At 38.1% G+C, this 23,616-nt stretch overlaps 1 protein-coding gene across 45 annotated transcripts in view; it reads right to left on the bottom strand.

Moving 5' to 3' along the window:
- The window catches only part of CAST (calpastatin), a 117,637-nt gene that overhangs the window by 79,298 nt on the left and 14,723 nt on the right, over positions 1 to 23,616 (bottom strand). For 23 of the 45 annotated variants that reach the window (XR_010114290.1, XM_063612339.1, XM_063612353.1 and 20 more), the window contains one exon: positions 5,879 to 5,950. The exons of the other annotated variants lie outside the window; for them this stretch is intronic. Coding sequence is in view for 18 of the 23 variants with exons in the window: in XM_063612339.1 (XP_063468409.1) it covers positions 5,879 to 5,950 (72 nt within the window). In the remaining 5 variants the exon portion in view is untranslated. The remainder of the gene's footprint in view (positions 1 to 5,878; positions 5,951 to 23,616) is intronic. 45 annotated transcript variants of the gene reach the window in all.

Raw genomic sequence — 23,616 nt, 5'->3', positions numbered from 1 at the left:
CCTCCTGGGTTCAAGCAATACTCCTGCCTCAGCCTCCCGAGTAGCTGCGATTACAGGCACGCACCACCACACCTGGCTAATTTTTGTATTTTTAGTAGAGACAGGGTTTCACTATGTTGGCCAGGCTGGTCTCGAACTCCTGACCTGAAGTGATCTGCCCACCTCGGCCTCCTAAAGTTGCTGGGATTACAGGCATGAGCCACGTGCCCGGACTTAGAATTCTTCTTGATATATAGCTTATATATCCCTTTTTGTTGTTGTTGTTGATCATTAGTATTGTCATTCCTTTTTAAAAATAAACCACAACTCAGCTCATCCAGGTTTCACTAACATTAATTTCTCCTGTGACAAAAACAGCACAGGGTGACTAATTTGGGCCACACCCCATAGGGATGGGCCCGGGGCCCCACAGCTTCCAGAGTTAGGCAGCTCAATGATGCCTATCTCTGAATGTATTTCTGTGCTCCTGATGAGTACAGATGAGTAATCACATGGTTATAAAACAAATTTTCCGGCCAGGCATGGTGGCTCACGCCTGTAATCCCCACCACTTTGGGAGGCTGAGGCGGGTGGATCACCTGAGTTCAGGAGTTCGAGACCAGCCTGGGCAACATGGTGAAACCCTGTCCCTACTAAAAATACAAACATTAGCTGTGTGTGGTGGTGCGTGCCTGTAATCCCAGCTACTCGGGAGGCTTCAGGCAGGATTATTGCTTGAACCCGGAAGGCAGAGGTTGCAGTGAGCTGAGATCACACCACTGCACTCCTGCCTGGGCAATAGTGAGACCCTGTCTCAAAAAAAAAAAAAAATTTCGCAAGATTCTTCTGCTGTAAGTCAGGTGGAAAGGGGCTCCTTTCCTTAGAGTGAAGGCACAATGTAGTTCCACTGTTGTGCTGTGGCCATCACAATCCCTGAGTGTGTCCTTCCTGCCAGGTGGTTCTCAAATCATCTGCATCTGAAACTCCTGGGAATGCCTATTAAATATATGAAATCCTGGGCTCTTCCCCACCCTGGCAAATCAGAATTTCTTGGCTTGAAACCTGAGAATCTGCATTTTAACCAGATTCTCCAGTTGATGTTTAGGTTATGGGTAGCCCAAACTACCCACATTCTGCACTATTCAGTCTCCTGGCTACTCAAAATGTGGTTGCCAAAGCAGCAGCAGCGCATCCACTGGAAGCTTGTTAGAAATGCAGAATCTCAGCCTCATCCCGGACTTCCTAAATCAGAATCTTCATTTTAATAAAACCCACACTGACTCATTATATACATTAAAAGGTGAGAATTACTGCTCTGGATCTTATTTATCAAGCCCTGGTTATTATTTGTACATTATTTACATAATATTTTTTAACCTGCCATAGCTATATTATGTTTACTTAATTTGAAAGAAACCGATTTACTTTAACCTTAAATTCAGCCTCACCATAAATGAAAATCGCCATGGGATTAGGGAGTTGATGTGCTGGTTTACTTTTTATAGCACATTAAAATATAAGCATAATTATTAAAATAAAAATGCTTTCTTGTCTAACACACAGTCATCTCACAAACCACACGTGGTAGGAGGGTACTGTGGGCTGATGCTGGCGCTGAATGTCAGCACACCCTCCACAGTACCCGAAGAGTTAGCCCAAACCCTCACTCCTATTACAGATGAGAAAAGTAAGAACCTGGGAAGAGAGCTGTGTTGCCAAAGTCAGCACAGCTATTTATGGCAGACCCAGGACCCAAATCACAAAAGTATTTCTCTGATAGGTGCTTATTCCTTCATAGATCTCCTCCTGTCTAGGCTGGGAGAAAAGTTGTTTGTGCTTTCTTCTGTTTGAAAGGCCTAATGTTGCTGAATAACCTGTCATCTGTAGTTTTCCTATTCAATTAGGTAATTCTCCTGTTTTCCTTTCTGTCATGGATATCTGTCATTCAGCAGGAGGCCACATATTTGAAAACCCTCACCACATATTGATAATTTCCCACCTCATCAGTCCATGCCTTCCCAAAGCAGGATCCAGAAGACTCACACCCCCCGATTCCCTTGGAGCAGGGTGAAGGCATCTGATTCCCTTGGAGCAGGGTGAAGGCATGTGATTTACACTGGCCAATCAGATGTGCCAAACAAGAATGAGCTGGGAGATGAGCAACATGTGCAGGCTGCTGCCCACCAGGAAATCCATGTTATAATAGGGATTTTGAGTCTTCTGCACTGTCAGTGGCAGAGTTCTGGCACCCAGTCCTACATGTGACAGGAGCTGAGCTGTGGTGGCAGCAGAAGAAAGTCTCATAGTGTTACTGTGCATTGTTCCTGCTGTAAGGCTTTAGACTTATTCTGCTGTACTCTCCTGGATTTCTCTACCAGCTACCCCGTGTTCCTTAAGAAATTCCTTTTTGGCTTGGTCAGACTGGGTTCTAATTGGAACTAACAACTTTAACCAGTACATCTTCTTAATAGCATGGTCTTCTACAGAGACATTCCTAACACAATCTGAACCTCGGTTTCCTCACCTGAACAGTCAGGTTGGTGAAATAGAAGTTGTCTGACAAGTCTTCCAGAAATAAAATTGCATGACTGGTTATGGATCACAACTATTTTCATATAGGCTTTAGTAAGAGTCTGTATAATTTCTGCAGCCGCATCTTCACTACTGATTTGCCAAAAATTAAATTTTAAGAACTAAATATTTTATACTAATTATTTTGAATTAGAAAAATTTACATCACTTAAGAGCATTAGATCTTTGAAACCCAAAACCTCATAGCAGAAGGGATATTATTTGAGGGCCCAATTCCTCATTTTGTAAGCATTCTCATAAAACAATTCTACAATATATGGAAACCATTCTCTAATACATAGCTTACACATATGCTTCAAATTAAGTACTTAATTTTTTTAAAATTTAAAGTTTTCTTAATAATTGTAAAATTATCACTTATTTTAAATTTCAAATTAACTATTTCCAGAATCAAGAAAACTAGCACTAGCTCTCACTTCCAGTTCTGTCTACCACTCTGTCACACCTTTTCAGGATGTGTTGGGAGAATATTATTTTGCCTGTGTGTGCCATGATAACTGTGTAATAAAAGGCTTCAAGTTATGCTATTACCCCCAGCTTTTCTAAATGATGCATGGGTAAGTAATTCCTTAAGGGATAATGCTATGAGTTACAACCATTCCAATCTGGCATTAAAAGAAGAAATAAGCAATTATGTTTGTTCAACACCTTATAAAAGTAAAAAATATGAGAACGGAAGGGGTGAAGAATCAAACCCTGGAGAATTCACATTCAGGAAACTGACAAAGGAAAGTGAGTCAGAAAAGCATGGTGAGAAAGAGAAACAGGAGACATAAGAATGGAAATGGGAGAGGATGGTGTTTTTAAAGCCAAAAAAAGAACTGCAAGTTTGCTGTTAAATACTAAAGCAATAAACATGTAGCTAAATCATCTCCACTTCCCAGTTATGCCCTGCCCCTCCCAGCCCTTAAGACAGAACAGGGTTTGTGGGGAGATGTTCAAAATCTTTATAACTATCCCATCTCAGAAAAATAGGGTAACTTCCATGTTAAAAAAAAATGGAAAGGGTCTGATTCCTATGATTACATTCAAGAAAAGACTGGGTGTGGTTTTCCACAATGTACTAAACCTTCAAAAATTTAGATAATAGCAAGTGTGGGAACATTTATAAATAACTCACTAAATCTCGCTGGGTGGGTGTTTTGCTAATGAGGTGTATCATTTTTAGTGGCATAGTTTAAGTGTATGCTAAATACAAGTTGTAATAACAATAAAAGTTAATCTTTTTTAGTTGGAGACTCTCTTTTATTTGGAGACCTGGAAATAACAGAATATGAAGATTAACAAGATGAATCACCGGAGAGGTCCATTTTCCCAGCACCTACTAAATGCCAGGGCCAGGCCTAAGTGTTAGTATTTATTTTCTTTCATTTAAGCCTCTCAACAGCTCTGACAAGAGAAGTCCAACCCTCATTTTACAGATGAAGAAACTGAAGCTCAGTGGGACTGGACAAATAATAGTGGCAAAGAGGAAATCCAAACTCGTATTTGTTTGTGTAAGCAACTCTCTCTCACCCAGTGACCATCAGTGAATGCTGTGGTGTCTCCAACAGCAGTAAAGAATGGCTAACAAAGAGCAGACCTCAGTTTTGAATTTATGTTGGTTCCAAATGTTAATTAATTCCCTGTATTTACGATTCATGGACTTTCAATGATTTTTATATTTTTATTGACTGGTAGAAGAGAGCTTTGAAAAGGTCTTTAAAAGGCACAGGTCTTAAAGTGGCATGGTATTTAGCGTTAGAGGGACTGGCCTCTTCTCACTTCTCAGCTGATTATTGGTTTGGGCACCATCAGGGACTTAGAGAGCAGTCAGAACTCTGAGTGACACTAAAATACTAACTCTTCATTGAGCAAGTGACATCTATGAGAAAGTCTGACTTTCATAAGATAGCTACCAGTTTTAAAGAAAAAAAAAAAAAAAAAGCTTATGTTAAATAGTTGTATAGATAGTCCTGAAACATAGGTTGAGGTTTTAGATAATCTTCGACATACTAAAAGACCATAAAGTTGAAATGGGCTGAATATAACAACTTTTTTTTCTTTTTTTTGAGACAGAGTCTCGCTTCGTTACAAGGCTGGAGTGCAGTGGCACTATCTTGGCTCACTGCAACCTCTGCCTCCCGGGTTCAAGTCATTCTCCTGCCTCAGCCTCCTGAGTAGCTGGGACTACAGGCGCGCACCACCATGCACCATGCCCAGCTAATTTTTGTATTTTTAGTAGAGATGGGGTTTCACCATCTTAGCCAGGCTGGTCTTGAACTTCTGACTTCGTGATCTGCCCACCTTGGCCTCCCAAAACAATTTTATTTATCAAAAACTACTAGCTAAAATTATACTTTCTTTTTATTTTTGAGACAGAGTCTTGTTCTATTGCCCAGGCTGGAGTGCAGTGGCACTGTCACAGTTCACTGCAGCCTCGACCTCCCAGACTCAAGTGATCCTCCAACCTCAGCCATCTGAGTAGCTGCGACTGTAGGCACGCACCACCAAGCCTGGCTAATTTTTAATTTTTTTTTTTTTTTTGGAGAGAGAGGGTCTTAGTATGTTGCTCAAGCTGGTCACGAACTCCTGGGCTCAAGTGATCCTCCTGGTGATCCTCCTGCCTCAGCCTCCAAAGTGCTGCGATTACAGGCATGAGCCACTGTGCCTGGCCATTTTCTTGTCTCTAAAGGTGAGGTTTCAGTGATTTTTAAAAGTTGCAAAACTTTGAAGGGTTATATTACCAAAAATTGCTTAGATGGAGTTTATAAGACCCAGCATTGTCAAAGACCTCTTGACAGGAAACCTGGATTCAAGCCCTATCTCCATCGTACTGGTGTTGTGAGCTAGTCAAGGTTACTTAACCTCCTTGAGCTCTGGTTTCCTCAGGTATAAAGGAATAATAAGAAGATTGTGAGGGGATTACATGATATAATTACATAAAGCACTTAGCAGCACGCCTGGTGTGGTTAATGCCCATGAGGAAGATTTGAATTATTTTCTAAAGTGGGAGCACTACGTTTTTACTCACAGTATGTTCAAAAGTTTAATATTATCTACAGATAGTCATGATAATAATTAATATTTATTTAGTGCTTATTGTTATGTGTCAAGAAGATTTATACAATAAATGGTTTTACTAGGTTTTATATCATTCACATCATTATTAAGAAATTATATTCTCTCTTCCAGCACAGAAATGATACTTTGTTAAAAAACCTTAAGTGATATCCGGACACTGTTTGCCATTCCTACAGGCCCCACCCACTAATGATACCCCTGCAGAATACAGTAGGGGTCTTTTTGTGTTCAGGAAATCACTGACCTTGGTGGCCAAGGCTGTTCCACCAGCATAGGTTCTGGAGGATTGACTGCTGCCGAGGCTTGCTGCGCTTTTCTTGAAAATAGAAAATATTAATTTCAATGGGGGAAACACCTTACCAATGTAGTCAAATGAAAACTTACATATCAATACAAATATTTTCTCAAGCAAAAATCAGACTAATATATGAAACATACCCAAAGTAAACATATGCTTTGAATTTTTCATAACTTTGCCTGAAGATGATACAAATATTGAAATGAAGAGTAAGTTGAGTAAGTCTCAATTGTTCAATATTCAGTGATTTTGGAGAACTGCAAAACTCACTGAGGCAGTTCTCATGTACTTCCAAAAACATCACTCACCCTTACAGTGCCATAGAGAGTATACAATGTTACAATGTCTATGCAGGGTGATTTAGAAATATATATCAAAGATGCTATTCTACTTGTAAAAATGTATCTTAGGGAAATAAGATAAGAGAAAAAGTATTTTTCTACAAAGATATTCACCACAGTACTATAACCTAAAAAAACTGAAAACAATATCTATAATAATGAGTGTTTATTAAGTACTATGGTGTGCCAGGTAATTATTCTATTCAAATAATAGAATTATAGATAATAATAGGATAAAATGCTCCAAGAATAAAGCCTCTTAGAATGTTATTCTAAGTACTCTAAGTGTTTTAAATACCATGAGTAACAACATAAACCAATATAAACCCAATACTATTGTTATCTCCACTTTATGGGTTAGGAGACTGAGGAACAGAAGGAATGAATTACTTGGCCATGGTGACAGTTAGTAAAAGGCAGGATACCTGCTCCAGACTCCAATCTCTTACCTACCTATACTGCCTCCCATAATAGGGGGTTATGTTATGGGACAGCCATAGGATGAAATATCCTCTGGTTATTAAAAATCACGTCTTAGAAGAACAATTCATTAAATAAAAACATATTACTCATATTTTATACAAAGAAAAGTTAAATTATAAAATTGTATAGTATGATCCTTTAAGGTCATATGAGGTTATTTTCTGATGGTGTGACAAGTAATTTTTAAAAAATCCTTCTTGGGCTTTTTTGTGTTTTCTTATGCAACTATTTTAATTGAGAAAAAGAAAATAAATGGGAGAAAAAGGAAAAGTAAAATACACAGTTGCTTTCTCAACAAGACCTTCATATCCTGTATCTCTTTCTTATGAATATCTATATTCCAAAGAAGCAAGCATATAAAGTTTTTTTTGTTTGTTTGTTTTTGTTGTTTTTTTTGAGACGGAGTCTTGCTCTGTCGCCCAGGCTGGAGTGCAGTGATGCGATCTTGGCTCACTGCAACTTCCACCTCCTGGGTTCAAGCAATTCTCCTGCCTCAGCTTCCTGAGTAGCTGGGATTACAGGCACATGCCACCACGCCCAGCTAATTTTTTGTATATTTAGTAGGGTTTCACCATGGTAGCCGGAATGGTCTCGATCTCCTGAACTCATGATCCGCCCGCCTCAGCCTCCCAAAGTGCTGGGATTACAGGAGTGAGCCACCACGCCCGGCCAACTATAAAGCTTTATAATGTAAAATGGTGATATGCTCCAAGGTCTATAAAGTGTGAATAATGTACTGTAAATATTGAGTACACAAGGCAAGATAATGCATAAATTAGCTAGCATATAACACATTAAAGTGTTCTATGTCTATGCAATAAATATTTTATATGTATAACTGAGAATAATTTGGTTTCACTCTTTAATATTTAGAAGAAATATTTAGCCAAATTTATACTTTCTAATTTATTGAAAATGCATGCCATGGAAGTTTGAACTGAAGTCTTCTTTCTCTTCAGGGTAAATTTTGTCTTAGCATGCCCCAAACTCAAAACTTAGTTTGCTGCCCTCAAAGCGCAATCTCTATGTGTCCACTCGCCAACCACTCTAGGGGGCCTCACAGGCATTTGCAGGAATTTAGGCTCCCAGGCATCATCTGTAGAATAAATAGTCTCTCCCAAGCATACACTTACTACCATCAACCAAGGAAAGAAAAAAACCTAGATAAATGTAATAAAAACAAAAGAGGCTGCTAAGAAGCTAGTGATGCAGGTGTGATATGTGAGATGGTAAAAGGAGGGGATAACCTATATTTTATCCAGATTGCTAGTCTTTTTTAAATTATCACAAATAATAACAAATAGCTTCTGACAACCTTAATGTACAAATGGATTCTGTGTAAAAGACTGGACAAAAGACATAAAGACAAGAATACAGCAGTAGTATTATCCGTTTCAACTTCATTACCTATCTCAACCTCTCATTTTCCAGCGAGGAAACTGAAGGAGGTTAGGTCAGTTTTCAATGTGACACAGCTGTCCCAAACTCCAGCTATTGGCTTTTGATCTTAACTACAATTGAAGAAGGCCATGTTCCAATCCTGGGCTAATTACAGATTCCATTCGCTACATCAAAGCCCACATACTTAAAGTCTATAAATGGATTCCACTACTTACAATATGCCAATTCGGATCTGCCAATGAGAATTTAAAAACTTGTATTTTGGCTGTGATGAAACTATTAAGTTAAAAATAATAACTGTTTAAACTTAATACATATGCTGAAAATGACTTACTAATAAACGAAATGTTTTTTAACTTAACGGAGGCTCCCTCAACTTTCTCGTGGGTATGATCTGTTTCCCTAAAGACTGGCTTGCTCTCAGAGCTGCCTGGATTACTTAGTCCACAAAGGACCAATGTAGTTCAGCTGAAGTGAGACTGGAATATGTAAAATCATCTTTCATTAGATTTTTATCTACCAAGTATTTATTCAGCCCTTTGTTGACATCTGGCACTGAAAATACAATGCAAAAGCCTAGAAATGCACCCACATACAGAGCAGACTCCTTACTTTCAGAGTGGTAATCAGAGTTTAATTACAAGTTGTTTTGGCCCCCTTTCTTCATTTGTGTCTGACTTCACATATTTATTTGTTCATTCATTCATTGGGAAAACTATGAGCCTGGTCCTATTCTAGGCAATGGGGATATAATGACCAATTAAACAGAAAAAGCTCCTGCCCTCGTGGCACTTACATTTCAGTAGAAAGACTCAGCCTTTAAGTAAGTCAACAAAAAAACAAGATGACTTCAGAGAATGGTGAGTCCTGAACAGACTGTGAGACGGGATGAGGTAACAGAGAGTGATTGGCTCAGGGTTGCTTCAGACAGGATGGATGAGGAAGTGACATTTGACTAACACCTGACTGCTGTGTGGAAACCAACCATGTAAATACGGGATGAGGGAGAGGAGGCATTCTAGGTAGACAGGGCAGCATGTGCAAGGGCCCTGAGGTAAGATTGGGCTTGGTAAGCAGGAGGAGCAGAAAGAAGCCAGTGCAGCCAAAGCATGCTGGGTACAGGCATGTATGGTATGAGATGAAACAAAATGCAGGATCAAGACATTTATTCTGAAGTGACGCGGGATCAGAATAGCCCTATAGTCACATGAGTTTGGGATCATCAGTTTCTTTCAGGATCTGGTTTGCTTCCTAGTCTTCTCAGGTTACTATGTGACCCCCATGAGTCCTCCCTTGCCGCCAGGTGCAAGGTTTTCAGTGTCCTCTGACTTCATGTCACCTTGTGCTTAGTTTTGTTTGTATCTTCTTCACACTTATACTTCTTAACATCAGCATCAGTCCTTAGAAATTCCACCCTGCCCTGGACAGATCTCTTAGCTCACTAGATCTGCATACTCACTAACTAGTGATAGGGCTGGATCCACCCTGAGGACAGAATTCATCTACTCACAGTAAGTAGAAACTCTCAAAACAAGCTCATTTTTATATGATATTGCACCATCTGTTGCAAGAAGGCATGAAAAGAATTAGTTGCATACTTTTTGGTATATCTATTGTAGTTCAGAGAAAAAATTTTTTACTGAATCAATCAGAACTCGAGTCGTTAAAATTTTCAAAATAACAATGAAGTTCCAAGAGCCAGGCAAAGAGTTGTTGTGTCACTGTCACTTAAAATCTCAGAAAGGGCTCCCTGAGTGAAGCCACATGTTTTACCCTGAGACTTCATGACTCTGTGAAGAAAGGCACCACATTCTCTAGGACAATGGTCCTACCTTATGATTTATATAGCAAGAGTCCTGTTCCACCAAATGCCAGCTATGAGATCTTAGGCAAGTTTCTGAACATTTCTCAACACCAGTTTTCTGAGCAGGGTGAATAACTCTGCTCTTACCTTGGAAGTGATTCTGAGGGTTAAATGAGTTACAACATATCCTGAGGTCTGTGACCCACAGGTTGAAAATCCTGGCTCTAAAGGGAGATGCCCAAAGTCCTTGCCCAGGTAGCAATGGAACAGACTGACCTCCGCAGGGCAACCCCAGTGGGTCTGGTTTGTACACATGAGAAGACTTAGTGGCTGCTGACAATTTTCTATGAGTTTTATTATGTATACAATTATAAAAAATAATAACCTTTTATGGGATAGAAAAATGTAATTTTTTCCTCAGAACTAGCTCATGATTCTAATAATGGCATACTGTTAAGTTACTTGGAAACAGTTTGATTTTTTTGAGATTTGCTTTTAAGCTTTGTTAGGTTGGACCAGATCAGCTTTTAGAGTATGTGATATTGTGATATAATAAGAAACGTATGTAGTCATGTGCTGAATAAGGGCTTTTCACTCAACAACAGACTGCATTTTCTGTATATGGTACAGTGGTCCCATAAGATTATAATGGAGCATATACAGAAACTTGATGTATGGCACATGATATTGGCATTGCAGATCAAGTAGGGGAAATGACTAATATTTGGTCATGGTGCTGAGACATTTTGTTTTCTATATGAAAAAACTATATATATAAATAAAGCTGTATCTACCATCTAGGTTTGTGTAAGTACACTCTGGCAGTAGAAGAAGAAGTAGCGAAGTGAATAACAAAAAAATGACAGTAGAAGTAAGAAAGTCTATGGAGTTGGCCTCCATCTATAAGGTAGACTTCATAATACAGGTAATTTTATGATGAGTATCAGATACTAGTTAAAAGCACAGACTCTGGAAAGTGATTTCAATTCTGGGTTCTATTATTAAATAACTGTGTAGCCTTAGATGGGTTAATCAAGCTGTGCCTCAATTTCCTTATCAGGAGAATGGGGTTGTCATAATGGGCATGTGTGTGCTCATGTGTGCACACATGTATTTGCATGCGTATATAATACCTATGTAAGTATTAGCTATATTCATCAAACGATCTCTGGTTCTCTACTACCTTTACGGAATCTACAGAAAAAAATGCTTACAGTATTCTCTTCCTTTCCTGCCAAACTAGTTCTCACAAGGGCATTAATGATGAGTATATTAACTAGAAATACCTACAGTTTAAAACAAGATGCAGAAAAAGGCAATGAAAGATTAAGGAAATTGTTAATGGTAGAATTTCAGACATCAGCAAGCCACCTAGGAAAATACTATTACATAGTGCCTCCTAAATATATCTACTTGATAAGATTGTCCCTGCAAGGGTGGGGATAGTGCATGCATATAAACCTCTTTAAATTGTATGTAACATTTTGGAGGGTATTTTTTGTATTCATACATGTGTGTAGCTTTCAGAGAAAAGATCACAGTTGCATCAGATTCCAAAGAGAATATTAACTAAAAATATTTCAGTATTCTTGCCCTCCAAATTATCTTTGTTCTTAAGTCCTTATTTTCTGTCTGTATTTAAGAGGTGCTTTTCTTCTCAAACACGTGTGTGCCCCCACCCCCACACACAAGCACACAAAACATACACACTCATATACACACACACAGCAGCAGCAGCCTTGCTCTGAAAGTATCTCTTAGGGGCCCCAAAGTAAAAAATCTCAAATACACAACACCTCTCTCTTTGAGGTCTAAGCAGATACATGCATGGGTACTTTTGTGGTCATTGTTAAAACACTCTTATCTTACTCTTTTATTATCTATGCTGCTTATTGTTCTTTTTCTTCTGGTTTAATAAACACATTTAAGATAAAGAAAAAGTAGGAAGAAGAAATAATAATTACTTAAAATCCTGTCATCCAAGACAACTAATTTCAGTTTTTTCCTATTTTTATACAAATACAAAAATATGCACAAGATAACATAAGTATGTTATATGAATGGAATTGTAATCTTACATTTAGAAAGATTTTTACCTAATATAAGCATTTTTGCCTGTCATTAAATGTTTTTCAAAACACAGTATTAAAAATGCCTTCGTCAGTATATCAGTGCTATGATTTTACTTTACTTCCGTACAGGTGTTTCCTTCTTAGTTTGTTGTTATTATAAATAAAGCTATGATGATAAATATCGTTGGATATAAGTAAGTCATCATGTACACCTCTGATTATATACTTGGTATACATTCCTAGAATTGGGATTTCTGGGTCAAAAAGGCTTTTCTTATTTATGACGCAGTCACTTGTTCCACATTTCTAATTTGTTTTAATTAAAGGAAAAGTTTAATCATATTTCTAACATTTTCAAAATTATTGGTGAGTTTTTATTATTCAAAGAAAATTTATATATAAAGTCAAGACCAAACATTTTCTCAAAACACACACACATCCTAACATGTACTCATTCAGAAAGAAAAAGTCCACAATGTGTGATCACTGCTGAGCCAAGAAATATATTTTTCCATAATTTTTTAACACTGTACCACAGCAAGGAATTACCTACTTTTAACCACTGGGTGTCCCCTGAACTATATGGTTAACATTCAGGCAGATAGCACCATATGACATCTAACAAACGTCTAACCTTTCTTATTGGCGCTGGTAGTAAGAACCCTCATTAACTTTTAAATTTGCCAGTCATTCAGCTTTCAATTTCACTAGTGAAATAAGTATATTGCATCAGACTTTACTGAGTCTACTTGGTGTATTAAGAAAGTAAACAGGAAAAAAAGTGACAAAATTATATTCAGAGAAGCATTTTTTATCTTAAGTACTAAGTGAAACCAAAAATGGGATGTGATTATAAGATTGTTTTAGCTCTCAGTTTCCTATAAATAATTTTCTTCAAAATTGTAGATTTCAGATTTTAGAGTGATATATTTCTAGAATGGTACTAAAGTCCAAAACTTCTGGTCCTTAAGCCTGAATTAGATCCTTTAGGAATGAGAGGCTTGATGTGCAAAAGAGAGAGCCCAAAGATGCCAACTTTAACGTGAATAACAAACTAGGAGGTCTAGAATCGTAATGATTAAGACAAACAAATTTTTAGAATTCACCTGTTAGTTCTTTCCAAACAACAGCTTTCTTATTTGATGTTTCTTAGTTAATAAATGAATTCATTTACCAATAAACAACTGGCAGAGAACGGTACCAAAACAATCCGAGACATCTATAAGATGTGAAGGGTCTCAGTCACACTGACAAAGATTCTCTCCTTGACTAAATTCTAATCAGGCTCCTCTGAGCTCTTTTTCAATTAGGCCTCATTGTTGGACTTCCATGTTCATCTCTGCACTATCCACTCATAGCAAGAATATTGATACGCTACTTTAGTCAGAATCCTCCATTCTTGCTATCCGATCAAGTCCCCTCATCCTCCACCATCCGCCAGGTAAGATCTGATCACCCACTGGCCTTAAGCAAGAATCCTATAGGTCACTTTTCCCAGAATCTGCCTTATCTCTGATGTTTCCTCTTAATTTTCCATCCACCGATCCCCGACCCTGCTCCTGGCTATAAATCCCCACTTTTCTTCATTATATTTGGAGCTAAATATTACCAAGGCCTTGAATAACTATAATAGAATGCAATATTTGAGAATGATGTGCATGGAATTAGATTTTTAAAATTAAGGTTAGCTATGGAGTCAATTCTTACAAAAACCCTCCCGGAAAAACCAGCCACCCCTATAATTTCTCCCCCCTTACTGCAAAATTCCCTTGAAGTGGTCCCTACACCTATAGCAATAGTCTGGAATAAGGTCTGCCTTACTATTGTTTAACAAATAACATGAGTATTTTTTTCCTTACAGAACTTAGCTCTTTTTGTGTAAGTAAACACTGACTTCATTTTTCATTGCTTTATCTGCTGTTCTTTACATAAATCTACATACATTGGAAGAAGAATCTACCATGCACAATCTCCACATACTCAGCACCCTCTCAATCGTAATCACAGTACAATGGAAACCTTCTGTTACTCCACAAAAACAGCTTGGAAGAGAACTGATATTATCCCAGTCTCCAGTCAGGACCTTGCCTCAGCCCCCATCCCTCTGGAAATATCAGCATTTCAGTCCTACTGACCCTCCACTTCTTCCTGCACCCCCCACACTGATGACAGGGAGCACCCAGCTTCCTCTACCCCTTTGCTTGCTGCTTCTTTGACTTGAATTATCCTTCCCACTCCTACATGTAGGCATTTATCAACACTTGATTTTAGTTTCTCTCTCTTTTCTCTCTACACTCTTTTTTTCAATAATTTTAACCAGGAATTTTGGTAGTGAGGGTTAGAGACAGAGATGGAATGGGAGCTTGAGCAATTTCAAAGGAATTGCTTTAAAACAGTTTATGATGAAGATTGAGCTAATATGTAGTCTAAAGAGGAGTCATCAAATAAAGAGTTAAAAAAAAAGGAATAATCAAAAGATCTAAAGGACAAGGTCCTGGGAGAAGTGGGAAGAAATAGGATCAGTAACTGGTCCCTCCAACCAAAGCCTCCCACAAGGTCCACTGACTCAAACTGCAGCTCTCTTAGGGTGCTCTACTGTATTCCCACAATATGGCAGAGTGAGTTGGTCAGGCGGGAAAAAGAGAGGTCATTTCAAAAAGAAAAAAAACTGAAAGAAAAAAAGGAAATGAAGAAATCAATGTTTATGTGTGCTAGGCACCATGCTATGCACTCCATAAGAATTATTTCAGTGCTACTCAAAATGTGCTCAAAAGACCACTGGCATAAGAGAAGAATCACCTGGAATGATTGGCAAAAATACTGATTCCTTGGTCCCACCTCAGATCTAAATCAGTCTCTGGAAATGGAACCTACGAGTCCAAATTTCTCATACCATCCCCAGGTGATTCTTAGCCACAAAAAAAGTTGATAATCACTGCATTATCTCATGTCATATCCTGAAATATGAGAAACAGAGAGTTTTAAATTTGTTTTGGTACTAATACAATGCTCTACAAGCATTCTGTAATAACAATACTTGAAAATAAAAGACTTTGTGATGTCAATTTGCCATAAGATTTTGCTTTCACAAATGAACTATTTTTATAATGTACAAGCCATTATTTTGTTATACGGAAAATAATACTGACATTACGATAAGAATCATACACAGTCCTTAGATAAGGCAGATATCTTGCTAGGGGTATGATTTCAGGTTATTGTCCCTTTTGAACCAGTCATCTCATTATTTTTGAGAAACTAAGAAAGTTTAAAGAATAAAAGAAATTAACTTTAAACATGATATTTCTGGAATAATATTTAATCTATCTGTCCATGAGGTTTCTAGTGCTTATGATCTGTGCTGAAGTGAACTGAATATCCATTCAATTCCGTCAATATTTTGTTAGTATTTTATTCTGATTCCACATGCAATAAAATATAATCTTTTCAGAGACAATTTGGTGGGACCTAAGATCTTAGGTAATTCAGCTCATAAATCTAAAATAAGATAATGAAGGATATATTATTATTGTATGATATAATGTTGATATGTTTATGTATATATTTATATATTCTCTCATAGAGGAAAAGCGCTCAGTTTTTTTTAATACCATTACCTATCCAATGATACAACATTTTGTATACCACAGATTCTTAATTTAAAGGCACATTATTTTCATATTCTTTTTAAAAAGTACATCCTTAGCTTCTGATAAAACAGCTCATTGAATAGTGACACATAGGGTCTGGCATGGTGGCTCACGTCTGTAATCCCAGCACTTTGGGAGTCCAAGGTGGGCAGATCACCTGAGGTCAGTAGTTCGAGACTAGCCTGGGCAACATGGCGAAACCCTGTCTCTACTAAAAGTATTTAAAAAAAATTAGCTGGGCGTAGTGGCATGCACCTGTAGTCCCAGCTACTTGGGAGGCTAAGGTAGGAGAATCGCCTGAACCCGGGAGGCAGAGTTTGCAGTGAGCCAAGATTGTGCCACTGCACTCCAGCCTGGACAACAAAGTGAGACTCTATCTCAAAAAAAAAAAAAAAAAAGATAGTGACGCAGAGGTCTTTAGTTCCAGCTATTGGCGTATGTTTCTGCATGTTGCATGTAGTTGGTTTTATAACAAAAGTGCTACTAAAGTTAATATATCAAACTTCCCTCATTTTTTAATGGGAAGGTGCTGCAATATATAATCAACCAAGGAATTTGAGCCCTGCCCCATACCATAGGTAGACATCAACACGAGACTCACCTTTATTGCCAAACAAGTTCTCTTTACTGACCTAATAATAATAAAGTAACACCAATAATAACAATAACAGGAGCTAAGATTTATAGAGCACCTCATATGTCGCAGGCACTATTCTAGACACTACATATGGATGGTCTCATTGTTCTTCACATTGACTCTTATGTAAGAACTATTATTATCCTCATTTTACAGATAAGGAATGTGCCCTTAGTGAGGCAAAGTAACTTGCTTAAAGACACAGAGCTAGGAATTAGCAGAGCTGGAAATTAAATCCAGGCATTGGATTCTAAACCTTACACTCAGAACGTATCATATGCTGCTTCTACAGAAACCACAGATCAATAGCAGGTTAACTGAGTTGTGAGTGTGGCTCTTCAAAGTTTTCACAACAGATGAGCAAGAAGATGCTCTCACTGTGGTCTCAGAATGGCACAGAATTTTTGTCCTGAATTTTGTAAATTTCCTAAATTTCTCTCCGAATTCAAACTGAATTTGTATCTCAGGATAAATAGACTGCTTTAACGTCTGTATAATGCCTGGAGTTTTAATTGTAGCTTTGAACTTAAATTCATGCAGCCCTCATGAAAACCTATCTGACACATTCCACATAGGAAAATAATTCTAATATCTATGTAAATAAGTCTTGCTCATAGGAAAACAAGCAGTGACCAACATTATTTCATGATGACTTACAGAGAAAGACAAATGTACCGGGACCACACAGAGAAATCCCACAGAAGAGGTGATGCAAATGCCCTGTGATGATTAATCATGTCCTGCTAATAATCCTCCTGCCCCTCTGTTAAAACTCATGAGGGACTGAATAATACACAGAACAGAGTTTAAATGGAAAGCCATTTCATAGGTTGCACTCAAAGCAAACTAGAATAGAGGAGCTTGATTCAAGAAGCTGAACACTGTCATTATGAGCCAATTTCAAGAATTCCTGGTATAAAATATTCTCTCTAGAAGTTTCTATTTTTTCATTTTCTCATAGAAGAGGGCAGAACTTAACTAAACACTAAAGGAAGCCCACCAAATGCCAAAAATCTAGGCAGAATCTCCATCCTAATCAAAGCCAATGGAACTATATTGAAAAGCACAATTTGTGAACCAGTTGTGTCATGCATCTGAAACAGAACAAGCTTACATCCCTGAAAGACCCCCTCTCTCCTGAATGCTCAGACTTCACGCAGAAATGTAGACATCTAGAAAATCTAGCAGTTACACCTCTTTGGTAGGAGTCCTCCTCATGAGGCAACCTATCTTTATTCCCCACTAGTGCCTCGCTTTCTAACCCAAGTCAAAGATTCCAAATCCAAATCCTGGAAACCAACTAAGCAGAAATCTGGTGGGTTCAGTGGAGTGGGCAGGGCGTGGGAGGATGGGTTGTGCCGCAGGGTGTGGCAGTAGCATGCTGCACCTGGGGGAGCAGTTGTCCTAAGTACAGAGTGGCCTTCTTGGGGGTGGAGGTAAAAAGAGCCCCATTAGCAGTCCTTGCTAAAAAACGGAATTCTTCTCTGCATCTCATTTCATACAGTGGATGTTCTGTAATGAATGAAAGTCCACTAGGTAGTGGGGATTTTACTAGCATTGTGCATATTCACCTGCCAAACATCTGTTGGTATGAGGAGATTTAGTCAGCAGGGACATGGACGGAGAGCAGCGCTAAGGACAATGTGCTCATCACCGCTGACAAGCTCTAGGACTAGGCCAAGCTCTCCTTAAAAGAGTCACCAGGAAGAAATTTTGCCTCTCAAACCGCCACAGAGAAAGGCAGAGGGCACCATTACCCTGAAGACTGAAAAAAGACAGATCTCATAAAATGATATATGCTAAGAAAAAATTCAGACAAAAGTGGTATCCTTGATAGGAAACAAGATGGTATTACCTTCATGAAATAGAGTAAAGAGCTACAGACTGAGATGGAAAGCTAATGGAGTGAGACAAAGAGGTAAGAGAGGATTAGAAGGGGACACAAAGAAACCAAAAACCAAAACCAAAATTTAAACCTGTATTAGAAGTTTCAAAGAGCAGAATTTAGAAATAAAATATGTGGGGGGCAAACTTCAGAAACTCTCCCAGAGTGCAAGGGTAAATGTCAACAAAAGAAAATTGTGAGGCAGATGATTAGTGAATGTCTAATGTCAGAATTACAGTAGTCTCTCTTATCTGCAGGGGATATATTCTAAGATTCCCCAGTGGATGCCTGAAACTGCAAATAGTACTGAGCTCTGTATTCACTATGGTTTTTCCTATACATACATAGCTATAATAAAGTTTAATTTCTAAAACAGGCACAGTAAGAGATTAACAACAATTAATAATAAAATATAACAATGATAGCAATATACTGTAATAAAAGTTATGTGGATGGGGTCTCTCTCTCTCAAAATATCTCATTGTATTGTACTGTGGGTAACTGAAATCATGGAAAGTGAAACAGCTGATAAAGAGGAACTATTGCATATGTAGGTTTAAGAAGAAACAAGGGAAACTGAAATAAGAGCAATAATTAAAGAAATAACTAAATAACAGACATTCCAAGACAAATTAATAAAGAAAAACACATATTAATATATAGGTACATCCTGGTACTATTTTTAAATTGTAAGAACTAAAGAAAAAAATCTTGCACCAAGGCAAGAAAAATAGGCTTCCTAAAAAGTAAGTCAAACGCAGGCTGCCTCAGACATCTCTGAAGCACAAAAAGCCAGAAAACCACGAAGCAACAGATACAGAATTTTGAGGAACAAAACTGTGACCCAAGAATGTTGTACAATTTTGTATTGATTGACTTTCTTGTGAGTCACCAACGAGAAAACATGCTTACATTCACACACTCAGAAAATCATCATTGTGCTCCCTCCCTGAAAAAATATCTTAGAAAATACTCTAATCAATGAAACAATAAATGAAAATTTCGAATGAAAAAATGGGGAAACCACAGTTGAAAAGAATCTTGTAACTTCCCAGAGTCACTTTAGCCTCCCAAGTCAGACACCCAGTGCGAGCCTGTGCTGGCCACTTGGGGCTAGATCTCCCGGTGAGCTAGGCATGACTGTCTCGGTGCAGCTTTTCAGCTTAGCTTTTCTTGGCACTGAGACATGAGCTTGTGCAGCCACAATCAACTCCCCACAATTAGTATGAACTCTCTTGTCATGACATAAAAGAATGTTAAAATAATGTTTGCTGCAGTACTCTTTTAGAACTTGCTAAATCACTTGTGGGAACACTGTCACAAATTACTTTTTGAATAAGAAGTAAATTTTTCCTCCCTTCCAAAACAGAGCACAAAATAATGAACACTAAATGCCATACTGAATGCCAAGGTACTTGAATAATGGTTTTCTATATACTTAAATGCCACACACACTGATGGGTCTTTTTTTAATTGGAAAAGATTTATCTATCACAAAGCACATTATTTATCATTTTCAGACTAGGCCCTATAATGGTGTTCCTTTGCTATTTCTGCTTAAAAATCAAGATATACAGCATTTCAGTAAACAAAATATGCACACAAAGAAGATGCAGGAAAATACACCAAGATGTATATAGTGCCCGTCTCTTTAGGTGCTAGAATCCTAGATGAGGGTGCTTATTTTCTATTTTTCTTTTCTTTTCTTTTTTTTTTTTTTTTTTTTTTTTGAGACAGAGTCTCGTTCTGTTGCCCAGGCTGGAGTGCAGTGGCGCGATCTCGGCTCCCTGCAACCTCTGCCTCCCAGGTTCAAGCAGTTCTCCTGCCTCAGCCTCCCAAATAGCTGGGACTATAGGCACCCGTGACCACACCTGGCCAATTTTTTTATTTTTAGTAGAGATGGGGTTTCACCATATCAGCCAGGCTGGTCTTGAACTCCTGACCTTGTGATCTGCCCACCTCAGCCTCCCAAAGTGCTGGAATTACAGGCATGAGCCACCACGCCTGGCCAAGGGTGTTTATTTTCATTAAATTCTCTGGTACTTTCTAAATTTTTTCCAATAATTATATTTTAGCTGCACAATCATTAAAAAGTACTAAAATTGGCATATATAATAATTATAAATACATGACATTATCATGTTAATTTAAGAATATACACACAATTTTAGAGCAGTGGTTTAAGCGGTAAGACTCAAGGTAATATTGTTTTTCACAAGTATGTATTGTAATGAAAAATGTCTAACTTTATTAAAAGAAAAAAGTAAAAAAAAATGTTTGAGTCCTTCAACATTGAATTCATGCATTTTAGAAGGAGGAGAGGTAAATACTGAGGAAAAGCACGCCACCAATGCCATTAGAGTAAGGAAAATGTAATAAAACATCTTTTCCTTTAAGGCAGAATTTCCATTCTCTTTTATTTGTGTTTTCTTTTCTTTACTCATAATATTATTAATAGAGAATAACAACCAATTTTTTTACTCATAAAAATAAATCCATTGTTAAATTTGAAGCTTTTAAAATTGGCTCTCTGAGATCATGCCCATTTTATACTTTAAATTCCATTCCCCAGGACTTTACTGAAATATGTTGCTAAAAGATTCACACTCCTTCAGTGTGGCCAGATGTGTCAGTTTTATCCTTTAAATAGATTTGATTGCAGGTTTGGAAAGACTTATTTGTTCTACTGTATTTAAAGTTGCTGATGTTAAGTGTTTTCATTTTTCTTTTTCCTCCTCTCTAGTTATTTTATCTTTGGCTTGTTAGTCCATGCAACTTTTGGTCCTGTAATTCCTCTACATCTGAGAAAGAATTGAAAAATTCATAACAATTGGTATAAACAAGTAAACATAAATAAATTCTCACAGACACTTACCCTATCCTCAAGTATTTGTATTTCAAACGCAGCATGACAAATATATTAGCTTCAACATTCTATTACAATTGCTATAGCTAGCTGGGCGTGGTGGCTCACACCTGTAATCCTGGCACTTTGGGAGGTGGGAAGATTACTTGAGCCCGAGGAGGTCAAAGCTGCAGTGAGCCATGATCACGCTACTGCACTCCAGCCTGGGTGACAGAGTAAGACTCGTCTCAAAAAATAAATAATAAATAAATAAAAATAAAATTGCTGCAGGTATCTTAGGATCACTTAATGGTTGTGTGTTGGGGTAATATTCCAAAAAAGTAAAAACTATTGACAAATAGGGAGAAAGAACTCTGAAATTCACATGGCTACATTCATCTCCATTTGTGTTTTTTATGTTTGTTTGTTTTGAGACAGAATCTTGCTCTGTCGCCCAGGCTGGAGTGCAGTGGCATGATCTTGGCTCACTGCAATCTCTGCCTCCCGGGTTCAAGTGATTCTCCTGCCTCAGCCGCCTGAGTAGCTGGGACTACGGGTGCGCGCCACCATGCCTGGCTAATTTTTTTTGGTATTTTTAGTGGAGATGGGGTTTCACCATGTTAGCCAGGATGGTCTCGATCTCCTGACCTTGTGATCCACCCACCTCAGCATCCCAAAGTGCTGGGATTACAGGCGTGAGCCACCGCACCCGGCCCTCCATGTATTTTTATATATGGCAATATAATGGTGGTTCTCACCTAACCCTCATCAATTTTTTCTTCTGGTTATACCCTCCCAAAGTCCTCCTCTGTGCCCTTTTCTAGCATCTCTAATTGAAATGCAGCAGAATAATAAAAAGAGAAGAAAAACTGTGAAGAGGTACCTCTAAGATAGAAAGCAAATTTTCAAACTGATTTTGTTTCAAAAGCCCTGGTTTGTCCTCAGAGAGCTAACCAGTATATTTGCATATGCTTGGGGACAGTAAGTTATTTAATATTTGAGGGTACATGGCAGTTTGAAAATGGATTACTAAAAACCAAACTAAGCTTCTTAATCTCACGTTTTGTTCAACAGAGCAGCAGGTAAGAAAATATTTGGGAGAAATAATCAGTTTCAGCAAGTCTTTCTCTGGTAATTTTGTGAAGAAAAGGAGATGGCAACAAACTATGGATGGTAGGCAGGGCAGATAATAAATTCAGATTGCTCATGGTTTTATAATCATGACCATCAAGGCTAACATAATGCCTAAAGTGGCACAGTTTCCTTGAACTGTCTCCAGGACACAATATCTCATTAATGACTTATTTGCACATAACATAAAGAGTGTGGCCCTTTGAGGTAGACCATTTTGGAAATACACCCTGACTACCAAGTCACCCACCCCCATGCTTGGCCACCTTAACAAATACATACAGGCAGAATTTAAGGAGAGAGAAGAGCTCTAGGAACCTCTTCCAGTTTTGAGTGCTGCCCAATTCACAAACCATTCTTTGCTCAAACAAATTCTGTTACAAGCAGACAGATTTTGTCTAAAGCCATGATTTAAGCCATGGGGACAGAGCAAAGTCTCCATCCCCTCTTTACTTCTGCTGGTTGGGACAGAGCTGGAAGACTGGTATGTCCAGGCCCTGGCACAAGGGCAGGAGTCATGAATGTACATTTACCAGAAATGTAATAAAACAACGTCAGAACTGCTATGCCAATAAAGAGAAGAAAAATTCCCTGTTCCTTCTTTAAAGCAGAAGTTCAGCCTTTCAATTTTCTAAATCAAAGTAAAGACTGCCTCTTATAACATGGCTTCTTAGCAATGTTTTCCTTTCTAAACCTTTCATAAATATGGAGATGAGAGACATTATAATCCAGACATTATATACTTAACTATCTACCATCAGTTGTTACATACCAATAATGCCTGTACATCCTGTACATCCAAGGTGTAATATTTAAGTTTCCCAGTTATAATTGGCCAGAATGACCATATTAGTATTGGCTTTGTATCCACTTGACCATATTGGAAAAGAAAACTTCCTTTTTAGGCAAATAACCTTAATTAACATTAATAGAGAATAACAACCAAAAACATTATTTACTGGTCTGGAGAATAAAAGAACACTATGGTTTTCAATCAGGAAGTGTTCAATATTTGCTCAATATTAATTTGATAGATAACCTATCTGGAAATATATTTAAAGGGTAGGGTTGATAAATGAGTTAAATGACACTAGGTAGATTTTCTTTTCTTTGCTTTTCTTTTTTTTTTTTTTTTTTGAGACGGAGTCTTGTTCTGTCACCCAGCTGGAGTGCAGTGGCTCAATCTCGGCTCACTGCAACCTCTGCCTCCCAGGTTCACGCGATTCTTCTGCCTCAGCTTCCCGAGTAGCTGGGATTACAGGTGCACACCACCACGCCCGGATAATTTTTCATATTTTTAGTAGAGACAGGGTTTCACTATGTTGGCCAGACTGGTCTCGAACTCCTGACCTCGTGATCTGCCCGCCTCGGCCTCCCAAAGTGCTGGGATTACAGGCATGAGCCACTGTGCCCGGCTGACACTAGGTAGATTTTC

Source organism: Symphalangus syndactylus, chromosome 11 (genome assembly GCF_028878055.3).
Source record: "Symphalangus syndactylus isolate Jambi chromosome 11, NHGRI_mSymSyn1-v2.1_pri, whole genome shotgun sequence".
NCBI lineage: Eukaryota > Metazoa > Chordata > Mammalia > Primates > Hylobatidae > Symphalangus > Symphalangus syndactylus.
The sequence above is the reverse complement of the archived record's forward strand: the minus strand, read 5'-3'. Positions and strand labels throughout refer to the sequence as shown.